At 32.0% G+C, this 17,115-nt stretch overlaps 2 protein-coding genes and 1 pseudogene across 2 annotated transcripts; all 3 read right to left on the bottom strand.

Moving 5' to 3' along the window:
- Positions 1–1,562: 1,562 nt before the first annotated feature.
- On the bottom strand, positions 1,563–2,998 carry LOC105650572 (uncharacterized). Its single transcript, XM_089726402.1, has 2 exons — positions 2,003–2,998; positions 1,563–1,898 (listed from the first exon to the last, which is right to left on the bottom strand). Exon 1 carries the CDS (start codon positions 2,946–2,948, stop codon positions 2,025–2,027), a length of 924 nt encoding a protein of 307 aa, XP_089582528.1. The 5' UTR covers positions 2,949–2,998; the 3' UTR covers positions 1,563–1,898; positions 2,003–2,024.
- A 6,496-nt stretch (positions 2,999–9,494) lies between these two features.
- Positions 9,495–12,815, bottom strand: LOC105629131 (RNA-binding (RRM/RBD/RNP motifs) family protein). Its single transcript, XM_012210659.4, has 6 exons — positions 12,523–12,815; positions 10,832–10,968; positions 10,439–10,730; positions 10,264–10,325; positions 10,097–10,178; positions 9,495–10,010 (listed from the first exon to the last, which is right to left on the bottom strand). Exons 1-6 carry the CDS (start codon positions 12,608–12,610, stop codon positions 9,907–9,909), a joined length of 765 nt encoding a protein of 254 aa, XP_012066049.1. The 5' UTR covers positions 12,611–12,815; the 3' UTR covers positions 9,495–9,906.
- A 1,175-nt stretch (positions 12,816–13,990) lies between these two features.
- On the bottom strand, positions 13,991–16,743 carry LOC149493566 (G-type lectin S-receptor-like serine/threonine-protein kinase LECRK1; annotated as a pseudogene).
- Between the last annotated feature and the right edge of the window lie 372 nt (positions 16,744–17,115).

Genomic DNA, 17,115 nt, shown 5'->3' with positions numbered 1-17,115 from the left:
TTACTAGGTCATATTCCTTTTATCTTTTATCTATAGTTAACGATGAGTATTTAAAATGAAATTGAGAAATCAATTCTATTTGGCATCAATTATCAGTACTGGTCACTAGCTACTGTAGGCCATAACCAATATTCACTAGCGACTATTATAACTCATCATATTATATTTTTTTTATATTTAATAAAAAAATTTTCAAATATGAAATTCATGCAATTTTAAATAATTTTATAGTCTTATAAATTATAAATTATAACATTTTTTTACCTAATTTTCAATAATGTAACTAAATAATAATAGTAATATATTTTTCAAAAGAAACCGGAGTTTTTTCTATTTGATATTACTATAGTACATATTTTTCCAATTATTAGATGACAATCATGAGGAGTATTGAAAAAAAGTGTGGCAAATAATTGATTAAACTTTTTATACTAAATAAAATAAAATTATACTCTCTCCGTTCCATTTTATTTGCTTGTTATTTCTTTTTTAGATGTACCAAAATATTTGTAAGATTTATAAATTTAGATATATAAACAATTATTTTTCCCATAATAACTTTTATGATTGTTCATTAAATGAAGCACTTTTATTATTAACTTAATGAGTTAAAAGGTAAAAAAAGAGCAAAATAACTTTTGTTAACTAAATTCTTAATATGCGTATTTTGTCAAACTATGTAAATAAAATGAGACGGAGGGAATAATTTTTACACGTATATTAATTAGCAAATTATGGTGTTCAATTTTGAAATTGCCATTTTTCATTTATGAGACGAATATAATAAACCAAATTTGCCAAGGATATGACTACAAGGGTTCTATTTATATTGATATTCGACCGCATATTTATTAGTTATTGAAACCAAGCACTCAATTCCAGTTGACTTATATATATATATATATATATATATATAGTCTTAATGAAAAAAAAAATGAATGATTGTTTAAAACTGAAAAATAAGTTCAAATTTAACTATTTTCATTAAAAAAAGTCCAAATTTAGCTGAAAAAAAATAAAAAACCAAATTGACCTGAACTGATATGCTTCCATTTTATATCTTGTTCAATTTAGTTCGATTTGCATCTAAAAAATTTATGCATTGATTCAGCTCAATTTGAATTGAATTTATTGAATATGTCTATATGGCAGGTTTATTCAATAAGTATTATGATTGTATCCAATTATAATGTGGAAAGACTTACCTACACCTAGTGTATGACCGATCTATATATCATTTATTCAAATGATAGTACGTCTAACTGTATATTATCAGAAAATAAAAAAATAAAACATCAAACATGTTTTTAAAATATATTTTTTTCATAGGCTTAATATATGAGATCATTCACACCCCAAGTGTATATAAGCCAATCCATGAACTTCTAAAAAATTGTTACTTTTTTATTTCTTTGATAAAATAAGAAATATTCTTGTTATAACTTAAAAAATAGACTTTAACGAAGCCCATGCACCATGGTTAGGTTAGTGTTTCCCTTACAATGTTTTTTATGCATGCATAGATGTAAACATAATATATATTTGAACACAGAGGGCTGAGATATTTTGAATACTGTATTTATTCTCACGATAAAATATAATTAACCCTTCATTTGACAAGCACGCAGCGAAGCACATCTACATCACTTTCTGTTGACAGAGCCGCAAATGGGTCGGATCCAATAACTAACTTTATAGCAAAACATGAAATTATTAAACACTTTGAATAATAATAATGATATATCCTACATTACATTACATGCACGCCTTTATTCTCTTCTTCTAAACAAGCATTAAAATATACTACATGCATCAAATAAGGAAGCTCGCTTTTGTCCCTCACTGTAGATCTCTCTGTTGATCGAGAATCTCTTCTTTTTATTTTTTACATCCCTTTCCTGTAAGTATATACATTAAATATGTAAAACAGTATTGGGTCAGTAAATTTTTGTTTCAAGATAATGATAATAATAGTGGATAATGTAATGCAATAATAGATTACCTGAAGCTGTGGAACGCGTAATCTAGTAGTGGTGAGGAGGAGGAGGAGGAGGAGATGAATAGTAGTAGTGGGGAGGTGGCTTGTGGACTGGTGGTGGTGGTGGTGGAGACTTATATTTGTAAACTGGAGGTGGTGGTGGAGGTGACTTGTACTTATAGGGTGGTGGTGGAGGAGACTTATACTTGTATGGCTTCTTGGGTGGTGGAGGAGGAGAGTACACTGGTGGTGGTGGGGGAGGGGACTTGTACTTGTAGGGTGGTGGAGGAGGAGACTTGTACTTGTAGGGCTTCTTGGGTGGTGGAGGAGGAGAGTACACTGGTGGTGGTGGGGGAGGGGACTTGTACTTGTAGGGTGGTGGTGGAGGAGACTTGTACTTGTATGGCTTCTTGGGTGGTGGAGGAGGAGAGTACACTGGTGGTGGTGGGGGAGGGGACTTGTACTTGTAGGGTGGTGGTGGAGGAGACTTGTACTTGTATGGCTTCTTGGGTGGTGGAGGAGGAGAGTACACTGGTGGTGGTGGGGGAGGGGACTTGTACTTATAAGGTGGTGGTGGAGGAGACTTGTACTTATATGGCTTCTTGTGTGGTGGTGGAGGAGAGTACACTGGAGGTGGTGGAGGAGGAGACTTGTACTTGTATGGTTTCTTGTGGTGTGGTGGTGGTGGAGAGTGCACTGGTGGTGGGGGAGGAGATTTGTATTTATAAACAGGTGGTGGAGGTGGTGGAGACTTGTACTTGTAAGGTGGTGGAGGAGGTGGAGAGTAAACTGGAGGAGGAGGGGGTGGTGATTTGTAATGGTAAGGTGGAGGATGCACCGGTGGAGGTGGTGATTTCTTGGGAGGAGGAGGAGAGTGGTATGGGTAGTTTGCTGTGGTTTGTGAAGGGAAACTTAAAGAGACTGTGACCACTAAAAGAGTAACTATAAGAGAGGCCATATTAGACCCCATGCTTTCTAAAACCTCACTACAAAGTTGGTTTTAGTTCTGCTTCTCGATCAGCACTCTCTTCTCTTTATATAGATAATGTCTTTACCCTCTAACCTAAAAACTAATCATGGTAAAATTGACTTCAACAAAACAATTATCCTTTGTAAAAAAGACAGAAAGAGAAGGAAAAAAAAAAAAAAAGACAACTACTGTGGATTTGTCTGATATGTGGGTTCCTATTATTATTAACAATAATAATGTGACTATTTTGATTTGTCTTCACATGAGACTGCAAGCTCAGCAAGGATAAGAAATTGCCAAAAAAAAAAAAAAAAAAAAACTTAAACCTCCACTTTATATAATAACCGTTTTATTAAATTTTAAACTCGTGTGAAATTTATAGCAATCAAATTCTTAAAAAAATAAAAGAAAAAAGAAAAACAGTAAAGACTAGGCAATTTGCAATTTAGCTTTAGTAATGCGATAATAAAGTCTTTGTGATTTCTTGACGTATAGCTATGAAAACGTGTGAAATGGATTCTTAACTTTTGATGGTTCGTTATCTCTGGGACCAGGCGGCTGTGACTAATTTCCCTTTCTCTCTCTCATTTTGTACGGTCTGCGGTCTCTACTTCACCCTATTGGCATTTCCTTTGGTTTCTTTTGTATCTGTGGGCAAACTGCATCCATCAACTTTTATTCAATTCATTTTATCTCATTGTCTGATTTAACGGGAAAGATCGTACACTAATAAATTTAATAGCGATAAAAATTGACATAAATACAAAGAAAAAAAAATCATACTGCAGGATAACTTTTTTTCATTCACGATGATCAATTATTGATTAGACGTCAGAATTGATTATATAACTAAGTTGGAAATTACCAAGTTGAAAGAGTCTTAGACGAGCCTTGTAACACTCAAGCTGAATGTAATCAGAGTAATGAATGTAATCAGAGTAAAGTGAACTTCGAATATGGTGGTTCCAGAAAAGAAAGAAATCACTAATTATGTGATTGCTAACTAATGATTTTTAATGTATAATGAATATTAGTATAATGATTTCTAATAATGAATAATGACTTTTAGGCAGAAATATTTTTAAAATTTTGAAGTTAAAATGCAAGTTGTATATGAAACTGTCAAAGTTCAGAAAGTCGATCAATGACGAGCAGTGGTCCATCAAAAATTATTAAAGATAGAAGACTATTCACCTCTGTCTCTGTCCTTCCTCTAGCTATCTAGCTAGGAGGCAGTCAATTTGATTAGTTTCAATATCTTCTGTTAATTAATTAATTAGAGAATAATTAATTATACAATATTTCAACACAATAATTAATTCATAAATCGCACATTTCTGTTAATGTTGTCCAATTATTTTAGTCACCGACTGATAAAATAGTCCAAAATGCTAACTAATCAAGGTTAGCCGAAATCAATAGTTGTACATAATAAAAGAGTTGGTGAAGACTGAGTGATGCGATGCAGAAGAATCTCTCTTTGCCAAGAAAAAAGACATGGAGATGGTTTGGTAAATGGAACAGAAAGGTTAAGTTTGACTGTTTCTCAGATCTAGAAAGAACTAGATATATAATTATTAATTTATTATACATAATCATCAATTAATCTACCTTATTTTACAATAACTAAGATCCAGAGTTTATACATCTTGACAATATTACCTTTTTACCATTTCTATATGACCTAAAAGGGTACTGAAATGTATTGTTAATCAGTGAAATAACCTAATATTTTCTTTTTCTTTTTGTTGGTTAAATAAGAAATACATAATTCGTAGACATAGTTACTACATATATACAATTTACAATATTATGGTAACTTAAACGACTTGGTTTAAATATGATTATTTTTGTATATTCAAAAAAAATATATGGTTATTTTTGTAAAAATCTATTTGTTTGTGCCAAAAATAAATATATTTTTGAATAAGTAGGTCAACTTTGGGATTTTTTTTTTTTGGGTGCATGTCACAATTAAAATAATTAATGTGATTGTTAATTATGGAAAAGGAAAGGGAGAAGCAATTGTGGAAAAAATTCAATAATCAAAAATATTAGGCAGGGTAGTTAGCTCATGCAATCAAACAAATTCAAAGCATAATTTTGTAAATGTAGGCAGTTTAGGTGGAAGCAATTTTTCTAATATTATTATCTCTTATGTTTGAAAATATGATTTCAGCTTAATTAGTCAAATGTGACAAAAAAAAAAAAAAATCACAATAATATACAACTAAAATGAAAGAATAAATAAAATAAAATAAACGAACATAGGAGGGGCTTAGGTGGTACGCTAGCTTGAGTTTAATGGATGACCTCTATAGCGAAAGTTTTAATTTATAGAAAAATAATTATAAGAAGTGGGTTTTGGATATTTATAACTTTCTTTTTTTTTTTTAATAATTACTCTTTCCGTCTCATTTTGTTTACATGATTTGACAAAATACGCATATTAAGAATTTAGATAACAAAAATTATTTTATCCTTTTTTACCTTTAACTCATTAAGATATTAATAAAAATCTTTCGTTTAATAAATAAGTATAAATATTATTATAGAAAAAATAATTATTTACATATCTAAATTTAAAAACCTTGCAAACAATTCAATTCAATTTAATAATTACTTATTGTCACATTTAATTTTTCCAAGACTGCTCATTTATTTTCATTAACCAGTATTAATTCTTGTCCAAGACTGCCTACGAAAATGGAAGTTGCTTTATACTTCCTCCGCGGACAAATAACTGTGGCATTTGCAAAAATATTACGTAAACACATTTATGAATTTAAAGTAATAATAAATTTATTTTTCTATATTTTTTAAATACAAAATATTTTAGGTCCGAATAAGACTTTATAACTAACATTTATTGCAATAATTTCTAAAAAAAAAATATCTCTTTCTATTGTACATAAGGATAACATAATTAATATATTTATAATTTATTACAAATTAAACAAATTAAATAATTTTTTTAAGAAACGAGAAAAATATGGATTTATTTGCCGATAAAAGGAGTAATTTAATTTGATGAGAAATCTTCATATACTAATAGTCCTCGACAATCTAATTTAAACTCAAAACATTAAGGAGAGTTGAATATAAACCAATGTAATAGAGTTGTTGTCAATTAGGAAAATATTATTTAGGGATAGAGAAATATAAGTTTTAGATTAATGGGACTCAAATCATCAAAGGGGTATTAAATATTTTGTTATCTTGGTATGAGCTATTCTTGATCTTTTTTAAAATATTTTTTACTAGTACAATTCTATGCCTTGAATCCTAAAATATTGAATCATGAAAAAACAGCATGAGTCGCGCCACCAAGTGGGGCATTCTTGTGGCTCAATTAGTAATAGTTCATCACAACCTTCCTTTTCAAGGAATTGGTGTTATCCATCCTCCATGGCTGGATAGCAACTCTCTCTGAAATCAAAATAATAATAATAATAATAAAAAAAAACATTAGAACTCCAAATTCTACACCCATAACCATAAGGTGCAACTTGAATTATTTTAGATTATTTTCTTTACTTATTCCACCTTAAATAAATACTTCTTCGGTCTAATAAAAATAGATTAAAAAATAATTGAAGTAAAATTTTCAACTTTATTTTTTTAATATACTCATAGTATTAATATTCGATGTCACTTCGGATGAGAAACAAAAAATACAATGAAAATTGATAATGATTGGTGAGATAAAAAAAAAAAAAAAAATCTCTTTGAGATGATCTCTATTTCCAATGAGAAAATGACTAGTGCCTACCAAATTACACGTGTTTTACAATATTTAAGTTAGTAGCCAATCACTATTTGTTTATCCCCAGTTGGTTAGCATATTTTAGAATTTTATGTTTTCAAGGCAATCATTTACATTATTGATACTGCTCTTTCGTCTCAAAAAGATAATTCGCTTTTTATTTTCATACAGATTAATAAATATGGTTAAAAGACAATTTTATTCATATAACTCTCTTATTATACTCATTTTAAATAACATATGAGTATTGGAATAATAATTAAGAATTATTGAAGATTATTGAAAATAAAGTAAAATTTAATACAGATATAGTAGACAATTCAAAAATTAATTATAGTATAAAAAAAGAAAGTGGACTATATTTAGGACAATAGGAAAGAAAAGATGAACTGTCCCAAAAAAATGTGCCAAATTGTCAGATAAGCACCTCGACTTTACATTAAAACTCGATAGGACCTTTTTATTTTGTCAATGTCAATTAGGCCCTCCAAATTTTTGAATTGGGAAAAACAATCTTCATGTGCCATTGAAGAAGAGAAAGAAACAGGATGCAATAAATACGAATAACTGTAGATATATAATTTAAAACCTAATTTCAAAAAATTAAATTCAATAAAAAAAAAAAATTAACCCCAGTTTATCAATTAAAAAGATGATATCAAAATGACTAACTCATTAAATAAATTAAAAAGGAATCATAAAATTGAGGGGCATTTGTGAGCATTTGGCCAAAATAACGAAATTGACTAGTTGAATAATTAATCATCAATCTTCCTTTTGAACTTTGATAACTAAAATTGACTGCCTGACATGTAATTTGGTAGAAATGCATTCACTAAACGTGATTAGATTGATTAATTATTTTACAGCTGTATGAATTGATTAATCCAAGTATACATTATGCGCCTATCAAATCCATATTCCACCAAGCAATCAAACACCTTTTAACTAAAAGCTAATCTGATTTGTCTTTACATATTCCTTAGAAGATACGAGAGAAATACGAGAAATGATATGTCTCAAGTTCGAGTTCCTTCCATCATTGAAATTTACTATTAGTTTTGTGATATTATTTGTCAGAAAGGGTACCTTTTTGCTGCTGAGCGCGTGTTGTTATTTCGATTCATTGAGTTTTATATTACCAATTTGAGAATCGGTTAGGTCTCATATTTTACCAATTTAATAAATATTATTCAAAAGGGAGAGTTTATCTCCTATTAAGTAGCTCATTATGTTATTTCGATCAATTGAGCCTCTCATTTATAAAAAAAAAAATAAAAAAAAAGAAAAAAAATTTGCACATCACTACTATTACTTTTATATTTTTAAACGTTTATGACTTCTATTTATCATGCAAATTAAACAAATATATATATATATATATATATATATATATATATATATATATATATATATATATATATATATATATATATTTTGCTTTTAATTTTCAAAAATGATTATTTTTCAATTATAAACAATGTCTAAATCTCACATATCATAGTGAAAAAACTTAGATTTATCATTGATATGTTATCGCAAATGGGAACATAAAAAGCATCTGAATCAGGAAAAGAAAAGGAATAGGTTAATTAATTAATAGAAAAATAAATTGATTTTACAGCCAAAAGCCAAAACAGATCATAACTTTATCAATTGATGTAAAATAAGATAATGCAATTAATTAATTAATTAGACTTTTTTTTTTTTATATATCAATCAATTGATATAACATGTGATAATGAACTTTGTTAGGTATATGTTTTGAAGATGCCATGCAAAAACTGTAACGTGTCTTCTTCTCCTTTTGTTATTTGCCCTCGTGGAAAAATTAGATCGGTAGAATTATATAAATGTATAATAATTTGGCTAATGGGGAAATTTAGTTAGATGTTAGTAATAAATAATTTAATTATAAGTACGTTTATATTCATTGGGAGATTAACAAAGACATAGTATTAATTATATTTTTGTATAATATATCTGTATATAATTTTCTTTTTAACGAAATTTTCAATTTGATGTGTTAATTAAATAAAGAGAGAGTACTATTAATTAGGAGATTAATTTCTTTAGTCATAATGGATTTTTTGGCCCAATGCAATCAATTAATCAAAACTTTGCTTCCAAAATTGAGACTCTTGGCCAATAAGGCCTTTACCTAACTGCTGGTTAGGTAATCATTTATGTTGGGTATTTATAATCAACCATGCAGCGAAATGAAAATTACATTACATAAATGATTACACTGTAATCATGTGTAATCTTCATTACATCTAAAGCTATTACATTCCTGACCACCATCCCTACGTTATTATAATTATTACTGAAATGTAAAAATATAGGATCACGAAATGTCTCCACAAACTTGAAGGTGTCGAAGGACAAATCCCATAAAGGAAATCCATGCATTTGACTGAAAGTTATTTCCAAGTAAAATTTGGTGAGGCAATAGCCGAAGAACGGGGAATTGTTGCAAAGCCCTTAAAAACGGTTCGATTCAACACGTGCGTTGTAAAGTAATTAGTATATTTTCAGGGTCAAAATTTCTTTAGTTCGGGCCACGAATTCGGTTCAGCTGGGTTACGCAGTTGAACCGAACTCCATGCCAAACCTACTGCGGACCTTTCTCACCTAATAAATAGTAAGCAATAAGCATTTGTGCTCACAGCTGATACGTTAATTAACAACATAACGCTGTCGTTTAATGGCATAATTTCATACGCATAAGCCACCTTAAAGGATCTCGTATAGAAATTGTATGTTACAGTTAAACAAAATGAAAAACACAATGATTTCTTGATTATAAATTTAGTAGCATTTCAGATTCACACATTCCAAACATCAGATTACAAATGAACGAAAAATCAGAAGAGGCTCAGCATCTAACGATTATCTTACAACACTTTTTCTGCTCCAAGAAAGAACTACAGGTTCATCTCTAGTAAAAAATCTAAAAAGTCTCTCTTTGTTTGTTTACATAATTAATCTTTGAAATTTCCCATTCACTACTATGTTGATCTAAAGTACTAAACAATTAGTGTTGCCATGATCAAGTAATTCAAATTGCAAGTTGTGGAGAGATGTATTGCTAAAAGAAAAAATGCAGACCTCAAAAGGGGGAATAAATTAGAAAATAGACAATTGTTTCACATTCATGATCACTATCTTCATTCTTCAACAAAAGTTTGTTCACCTCTTTCCACGACTTCCAGAGCCAGATCTTGGACCAGGGTACCGAGAAAATTGTAGCCTCAAGAAACTAGATTCACGGTCATGTTCATCCATTTTATAACCTGCAGAAACAAAATATTTAATGTTAGCACATGGAAATCCCTTGCTTTGGTTTCTTTCAAGGTTGAGAAAAAGATAACAACATGACCTTGTAAAGCGCTCATAGCAGTTGCTGCACAGGCTGGATTTTCAAAGTCAACAAAACAGAGGATAATAGGATCTCCACCACGCTGCATTATTATGAAGACAGAGTCATACTTCTGACATGTAAGGAACCGCATATGGGTAAAGAAATATTATAGGACGAGTAGTTACATGCTTAGATTCTTTGCTCACAAGTCGCGCTTCCTTATATCCCACGAAAGGGCGAAAGATATCTGAAGATCCAGTAAAGGAATACCAAAAAAAGAAATTGCAGAAACATACCTTGGTTAACAAAGGCCACCACAATCACTTAACAATTAACACCATTATAACGTCAAAAGGATACGAGCTACTTCCCTCCTTGTGCTGTCTGGAGGGAGTCCCTCGACATATAGAGTGCTGGAAGCATCTGGAGGTAGAGGTACAGTTTCACGAACAGGCCTAGATATTGCATCCAATGAGGATTGACTACCAAAACCAATGTCTCGTCCATTTGGTGCCAGATCAGGAATACTAGCCCGAGGACGGCCTGTCATACCAGAATCAAGTATTGGAAGACCGGTAATCCCACCACCACCAGCCCTTCCCAACCCAACGCTTAACCCACTAGGTTCTCCAGAAGAAAAAGAGGCCATTTGCTTCAAAAGCAATTAGGATGACTAAATAAGCAAACAACCTTTTACAAGTGAGGAGGAAAAAAAATAAATTTATAAAAACAGCAGAAGGTTCAAGAGAGTACTGCATTTTGCAGATAGCGGTCATATGCTGATCCAATTGTCTTTGTATCCTTCACAGCCTGATACCTACTGCGTTCATCATCTCTTGGATAGTAGTTATGAATCTCGTGGCTTGAAGGCAGGCCTGATGTTGGGAGATCTGAAAGCTCAAAATAGAAACTTAAGTATAAGTTTCATTCTCAAAATAATCTATTTCTCTTTCTCAAGTATGTAGATACAGCAGCTGAACATGGAAGATAAAGTCAAGAAAACAAAAGAACTTCATTTGAATTTTAAATGCCCATTGGCATTTGAAGTATAAACAAAACAAAAACATTATTTGGATAGCTCAACAAACTTTATGCTAAAAAGGAATTGCACCTAGAGTTGACAATGGTAGGCAGGAAGACATATTAAATTACTAGAAAGCATATATATCAAATTACTAAAGACACAGATTAAATTACTTGGAAACATCCATGATTTTTAAGTACTTCTGACTGAAATGGGTTTTACCCTATGTAGAGAATATTGCTTAAGAAGGACAATGATATGGACCCATTAAATTTAGTAGAAGGCAATTAACAAAATGTTGCTTAATCTATTTTAGGATTTTTCAGGAAGGATTTTAAGAGAAAACACAGGGTCATAGTTAAACTACAATATCACAAAAAAGTTGGTCTGATAAATCACAAACTCAAGTTCAACGCTAAAAGAAGCACAAAAGAAGTACCAATTTACAAAAGTGGTTCATCTAAATAACTATAGCATTCGTTATATAAAGGGCAGAGCAACTTATAACAGCGTAAGCCAATTTTTCTGTTTGATAATCATCTGTAAATTCTAATAGCGAATAATCACTACTAAAAGAAAAGAAAGCTGAGAAATGAATTTTGACACTGCTTAGAACAATGGCACTATTAACAGGATCCTATAAAAGGTGACTCACTGCACCAAGCATCCCACATTTGTGGGCTCTAAGGAGGGTTTATACACACAGCCTTCTCTCCGCTTTTATAGAGAGGTTGTTTCTATTACTCAGACCATGACCTCCAAGTTACCAGTGGAGTAATATGATCTTGTATATGCAAAAATACACAACAAAAATTCCAATTCTGACAAGAAAAATCTTTAAAATGACGTCAAAACCAGGTAATGCTTCAATGTCAAACTAACGCAGGTTAAAATGAATGGCATTCAACAGAAATTGAATCAACATTAAGATTAAAGCTGAGCAATTCTCATTATACTGGATAAAGCAGATAATATTTAAAAAGGACTTGCAATTTCATACTCTCAATCTTGTTAAATTACATGAATCAGTCCTCAAAACAATATAAGCAAATGGTCCAAGAAAATTTCACATTCAAAATTGAGTGAACTCCATAACCACACCAGATTATGTTTAAGTCCTATAGGGGCTGAATAGAAGAACCCTAATTGCTCAAGCACTAATTTTCCATTTTCCACAAAATTAAAGTCTAGATAGAATACCAATGCTATCTTACATTTCACAAACAGAATCAAGCATACTAATTAACTTAATAAAGATTTTAATTAAGTAAATTTCTAATTACTTTACGGAAATAATTACGTCCTAATAAACGGAATAATCTCTTACCAAACAAGAAGTAAATATGCAATTTTTCCTAAAAAAAGAAAACGTTCCATCAATAGAAGCAATTTAAAAAGAGAAGAAAGTGAAAGATCTTACCGTATTCGGTACGAGGTCGTTTTAGATTGCCACCGCCACCGGAGGACAGAAGAGGATGCTGCTGCCGATTCCAGTACCCGTCCGTCATGTTTCGGGCTCTTTTGCGACTGACTTCAGTGAAAGAGAAGAGAGTGTACGAGTTTTGGACTGAAAGGAGGAATTCAACAAAAACAAAAGCCCTAATTTCGATCAAAAAGACATTTGGCTTTGGAATCGTGGTTACTGAGAAAACCCTTGATATTTTTTCTTAAACTATCTTCTTAGGGGGGTTGGCTCTGTAAGAGAATTGGGGATCGATTCACGATTCAGTGTGGTAGATTTTATGTATTCTTTTTGTTCAACCAATAGAATTATGACACGTCAAAATAGTTGTGGCGCGGAAAGAAAACGCGAATGCTGTATCTGAAGTAACTCTTATTATTGTCCGTTCCCCTCTCATTTTTCTTGAATTTTCAATCTCTAAAAGAGAAAATAATAATAATAATAATAATTTTACTGTTTTTTCTTACATTTTGCTGGAAATTTCAATCAAACTTCTTAAGTAGTCTTATACAAAAATGAAAAAGCACAAGCCACCAAAAGAAAATTTGAACATAAAGTCTGCAAGTGATCCATTGCTCATGTACTCATAAACTAGAATTATGTTGCCTTTATCTTGGTAGTGACCGAGTAATTGAACAAGATTTCTATGGTTAGTTCTATCAATTCATCTGATTCTGGGATTTCACTTCTCCTTCAGCTTTCTCCAATTTCTTAACTGCAACAACTTATCTGCCCATCTGACAAGGCTCCCTTTAAACACTCCCAAAAGCTTCCCTTCCCAATTTTTCATTAAAGTCATCAATTGCCCTCTCAAGTTCTTCATATGTAAATGATCTTAGAGTAACATCCTTAAAAATTCCTTCATTTTCTTTGTCAGATACATCCTAAAAGAGAGTTCAATTCATGCTTAAATTCCAGAATATATGGAATTGAAGAAATTATTAAATTTCTCTGGGTTCAAATTTCAAAACTTTTCAGTATTTTGTCCTGGAAATTACTGATAAGAAGTCAAGAAAAGTGCAATTAATGCGTTGCTATGGCCACGGACCCTATTCTGGCTTTTCTTTCTTTAATTAACTTATTTTAGTAAAAGAAAAGAAAAATTCGCTTCATTTTCAATTAGGCCTTGCTCTTTACCAAGTAAACCTATTTAGATTACTTGCATTTTATGCATTGCAGCAATCATATGATATGATTTCCAGGAAACAAGATTAGAAGTATATGCATGTGCTTTCACTGGAATTGATTGGTTCGGATGTCCATCTGGCCGGCATTTGGGAAATTTAAACATTACCTGTTTTCTTAATTTTTTTCTAACAGTTTGATGTCGTTATTTAACATGTCTAGTTTACTGAATAGTAACAACAAGTATAATTTAAATTGAAAGCAAAAGAAAAGGAAAACATAACAGATTATACGGAGAAAGTTAACTAATTAAACATTAGCACAAAATTGAATAGTTGCTTAACAATCAATAATCTTGTTAAACTCAGGTCCTACAGGTACAACAAAACCAATCAGAAAATCTAATATGCCTATGAAATGGTCGTGTGAGACCCATAAGCCTCAAGTAGAAGATTATATGCAAAGGTCATCACTGCACAGAACTGGAAAAGGATGAAACAGTAGGAGGGTCTGGTATGTCTATTGTCCCTTCCAACATCAGTACCACCTTCTTCATTGATGGCCGTGATGATGGCTCGTCTTGGATGCACCAAAGTCCCACTTTTATCATCCTCTCAATTTTACTCTCCTCAACGTCTTCGTTTTTAATTAGCTTATCCAGCTCCTTAACCTTAAATCATAGACCCAACTTGCTAATACTACTTCGTTGTCTGGTGCATCTAAGTCCACATTCCTTCTGCAGCATATGATCTCTAATAACATGATTCCGAAGCTGTACACATCTACTTTGACAGTTATTGGTAAGTTAGTGTGCCACTCTGGTGCAACATATCCCCCTGTTCCCCTTATTTCTAGTTTAAGTCTTGGATTGTTTGTTGTAGGAACTTTTTTGTATACAGATATAGAGAAGAAGAAGAAGATAAGGAGCTGAAAAAGAGTATGAGTATGAGTCAATACCAAATCTCCATAATTTAAGGAAATTTGTTCCCTTATCTAAAGCTAAAAATAAGCTCCACCACAATTCATTCAAACTTCTGGTACATTCATTAATTACATTACAAAATATCGAAAAAGAAACAAAAAGAGCAAAATCTGGGCATAGCTTTGTATCATATTGTCATGAAAAGTAACATTTATCAGTTGTGCATTAACAGCTTGGATAGACCGAAATCAGCAAGTTTTGCGCGTTCTTTTTCATCCATTAGTATGTTTTCGGGCTTGATATCACAATGGATGATCTGAGTATTGCAATCTTCATGCAAATAGACGATGCCTCGAGCTATGTTTAGTGCTATTTCAACTCTTGCCTCCCAAGAAGGTTTTTGCTCGGACTTGAAAAGAAATTCTGCAAGTGAACCATTGCTTTAGTACTCGTACACCAGAAGCCTGTTAGTTCCATCATGGCAGTAACCAATCAATTTAACCAAGTTTTTGTGATGGGTTCTCCCTATTATGTTCATCTCATTTCAAAATTCTCTTTCGCTTTCAGCCACAACATTATCCAGCCTCTTGATTGCCACAACTTTATGGCCATTTGATATGACCCCTTTAATCCGTACCAAATCCTTCTTTACCAATTTCATCCTTGGAATTGTTTGTAGCTTTTTGGAGCTCATCACATGTAAATGCTCGCAAAATGACATCTCCAAAAAGTTCATCATTTCCTAGACTTGAAATCTTCTGTAGTTCCAAACACGGTATCTATAGAAAAGAATACCAAAAATTATCAGAAATGAAACTGCAAGAGTTGAGATTACAATACATGTCATAACAATTCCTGTTCTCAGACCTTCCTTTCTATTCTTGGGTTCACCAATTCTTGTTTTGATAAAAGTTGTAACTGTTTTACTTTGTTCAACTTTCCCAGACCTTAATGGAAGCTTTTGCTTTCTGGAAAGCTGGTTAATGAAAACTGCAGCTTCACAATAACAGTCTTTTAAGCAATCCTCTTTACACATTTCTTTCGTGTTAGATGGAAGAGTAGAACATGGGTTGGCTTCACGGGTTACACCTTCTTCAACAACAAAACTAATCTCCTGTCTATTTAAGCAACCACCTGTACTGGTATTTTGCTGGCACCCGAAACTCTTATCTGGTTTTGGTCAATGAAATCAAAACCAGGAGGACAGACACACTTACGGACTTGATCAACAACAATACAATACGCATTAGAGCCACACAAGCCAGTAGGATCACACTTGTTGCTGGATGACTCCCATTCCATTTACCAACTACCATTTTTATCCAAATTATGTGAATACAACCTGAAAATTCCATCAGTGTCCATTGTTGCACGATATATAGATTTACCAGATATATTTCTTCCATCATTTAGAGTATATATATTAACACCATTACGATTAAGCAGGTATAGGAGACCGTTGCTATCAAGATTTAGAGTTACATTTTTTCCAGAATTTCCTGTACCTGATTTCCAGTAAAAATAGTTTCTTTGAAATGGGTATTCTAATGTAAACATTACCAGATTTCCATTGCTTCGCACCTTAGTCCAAATCTTCCACTCGTATGATTTATATTAGAAATGCTACACACAAGTTGTTCCTCAGCCACTAGACGCTGTCCTGATTAAATGGTGTCCGTTGGAAAATCAAAACTCTGCCATATAATATTCAACTCTGAATCGTAGAGTACAAAGTTACCAGAGTTGAGCAATGAAGCTGAGGAAGCAGGCTTAACAGTATCTGCAATGAGTTTCTGTTCACCACCTCCTCTTCTTTGCAAAATAAGTCTACCTTTACTATCCAAGATCAGTCTGGCGTCCCCGGGAAGAGGGGAGTCCTCCCGTTTTGCTGTCCATATGACAGTTTTTCCCTGGATTCTAGGGAAACAAATGCCTATAGCAAAGCCATTGCCCTGTGGATAAAAACCAAAAGCGAAATGGCCAGATTCTGAAGACCAATATGAAATGTTAGAGGGAGTGAGAAATGAATCTAAGCTGATATTAGAAGCTACTTGTTGAGCTATTGCTTTAGAAGATATGGAAGTTAGTAGAAGAAGAAGAAATAGCAACATTGCTGCAAATTTTGGAGGATGTTGCGGAAGCTAATATATATATATATAAAATCCTGAATCAATACAAAAGTTAAAAAGCTTTTGAACTATAAATGGTCATCTCACAAAACTCTAAAAGGAACTTTTTTTTTTTTGTTCATTATTAAAAACTCTAAAAATTGATTGAATTTAGCGTATGGTTAAATTGATAAAGCATTCTCAGGAAGAATATGAAAAGATTGGTAAAAAAATGTCTAATAAAAAATTTTACTCATTTGCTTTTATTGATTTTGTGTTGCTATAATTTTAATTAACGATTGAACTTATGGTGGTTAGAAATTTAGTTTTTTCATTCTCTTTGATGCACATACTGAAGATTGGAATGATGAAAAATAGCTACAATCCTAAAGAACT

This window comes from Jatropha curcas, chromosome 9, assembly GCF_041381405.1.
Source record: "Jatropha curcas cultivar XTBG-Jc1 chromosome 9, XTBG_Jcur_1.0, whole genome shotgun sequence".
NCBI lineage: Eukaryota > Viridiplantae > Streptophyta > Magnoliopsida > Malpighiales > Euphorbiaceae > Jatropha > Jatropha curcas.
The sequence above is the reverse complement of the archived record's forward strand: the minus strand, read 5'-3'. Positions and strand labels throughout refer to the sequence as shown.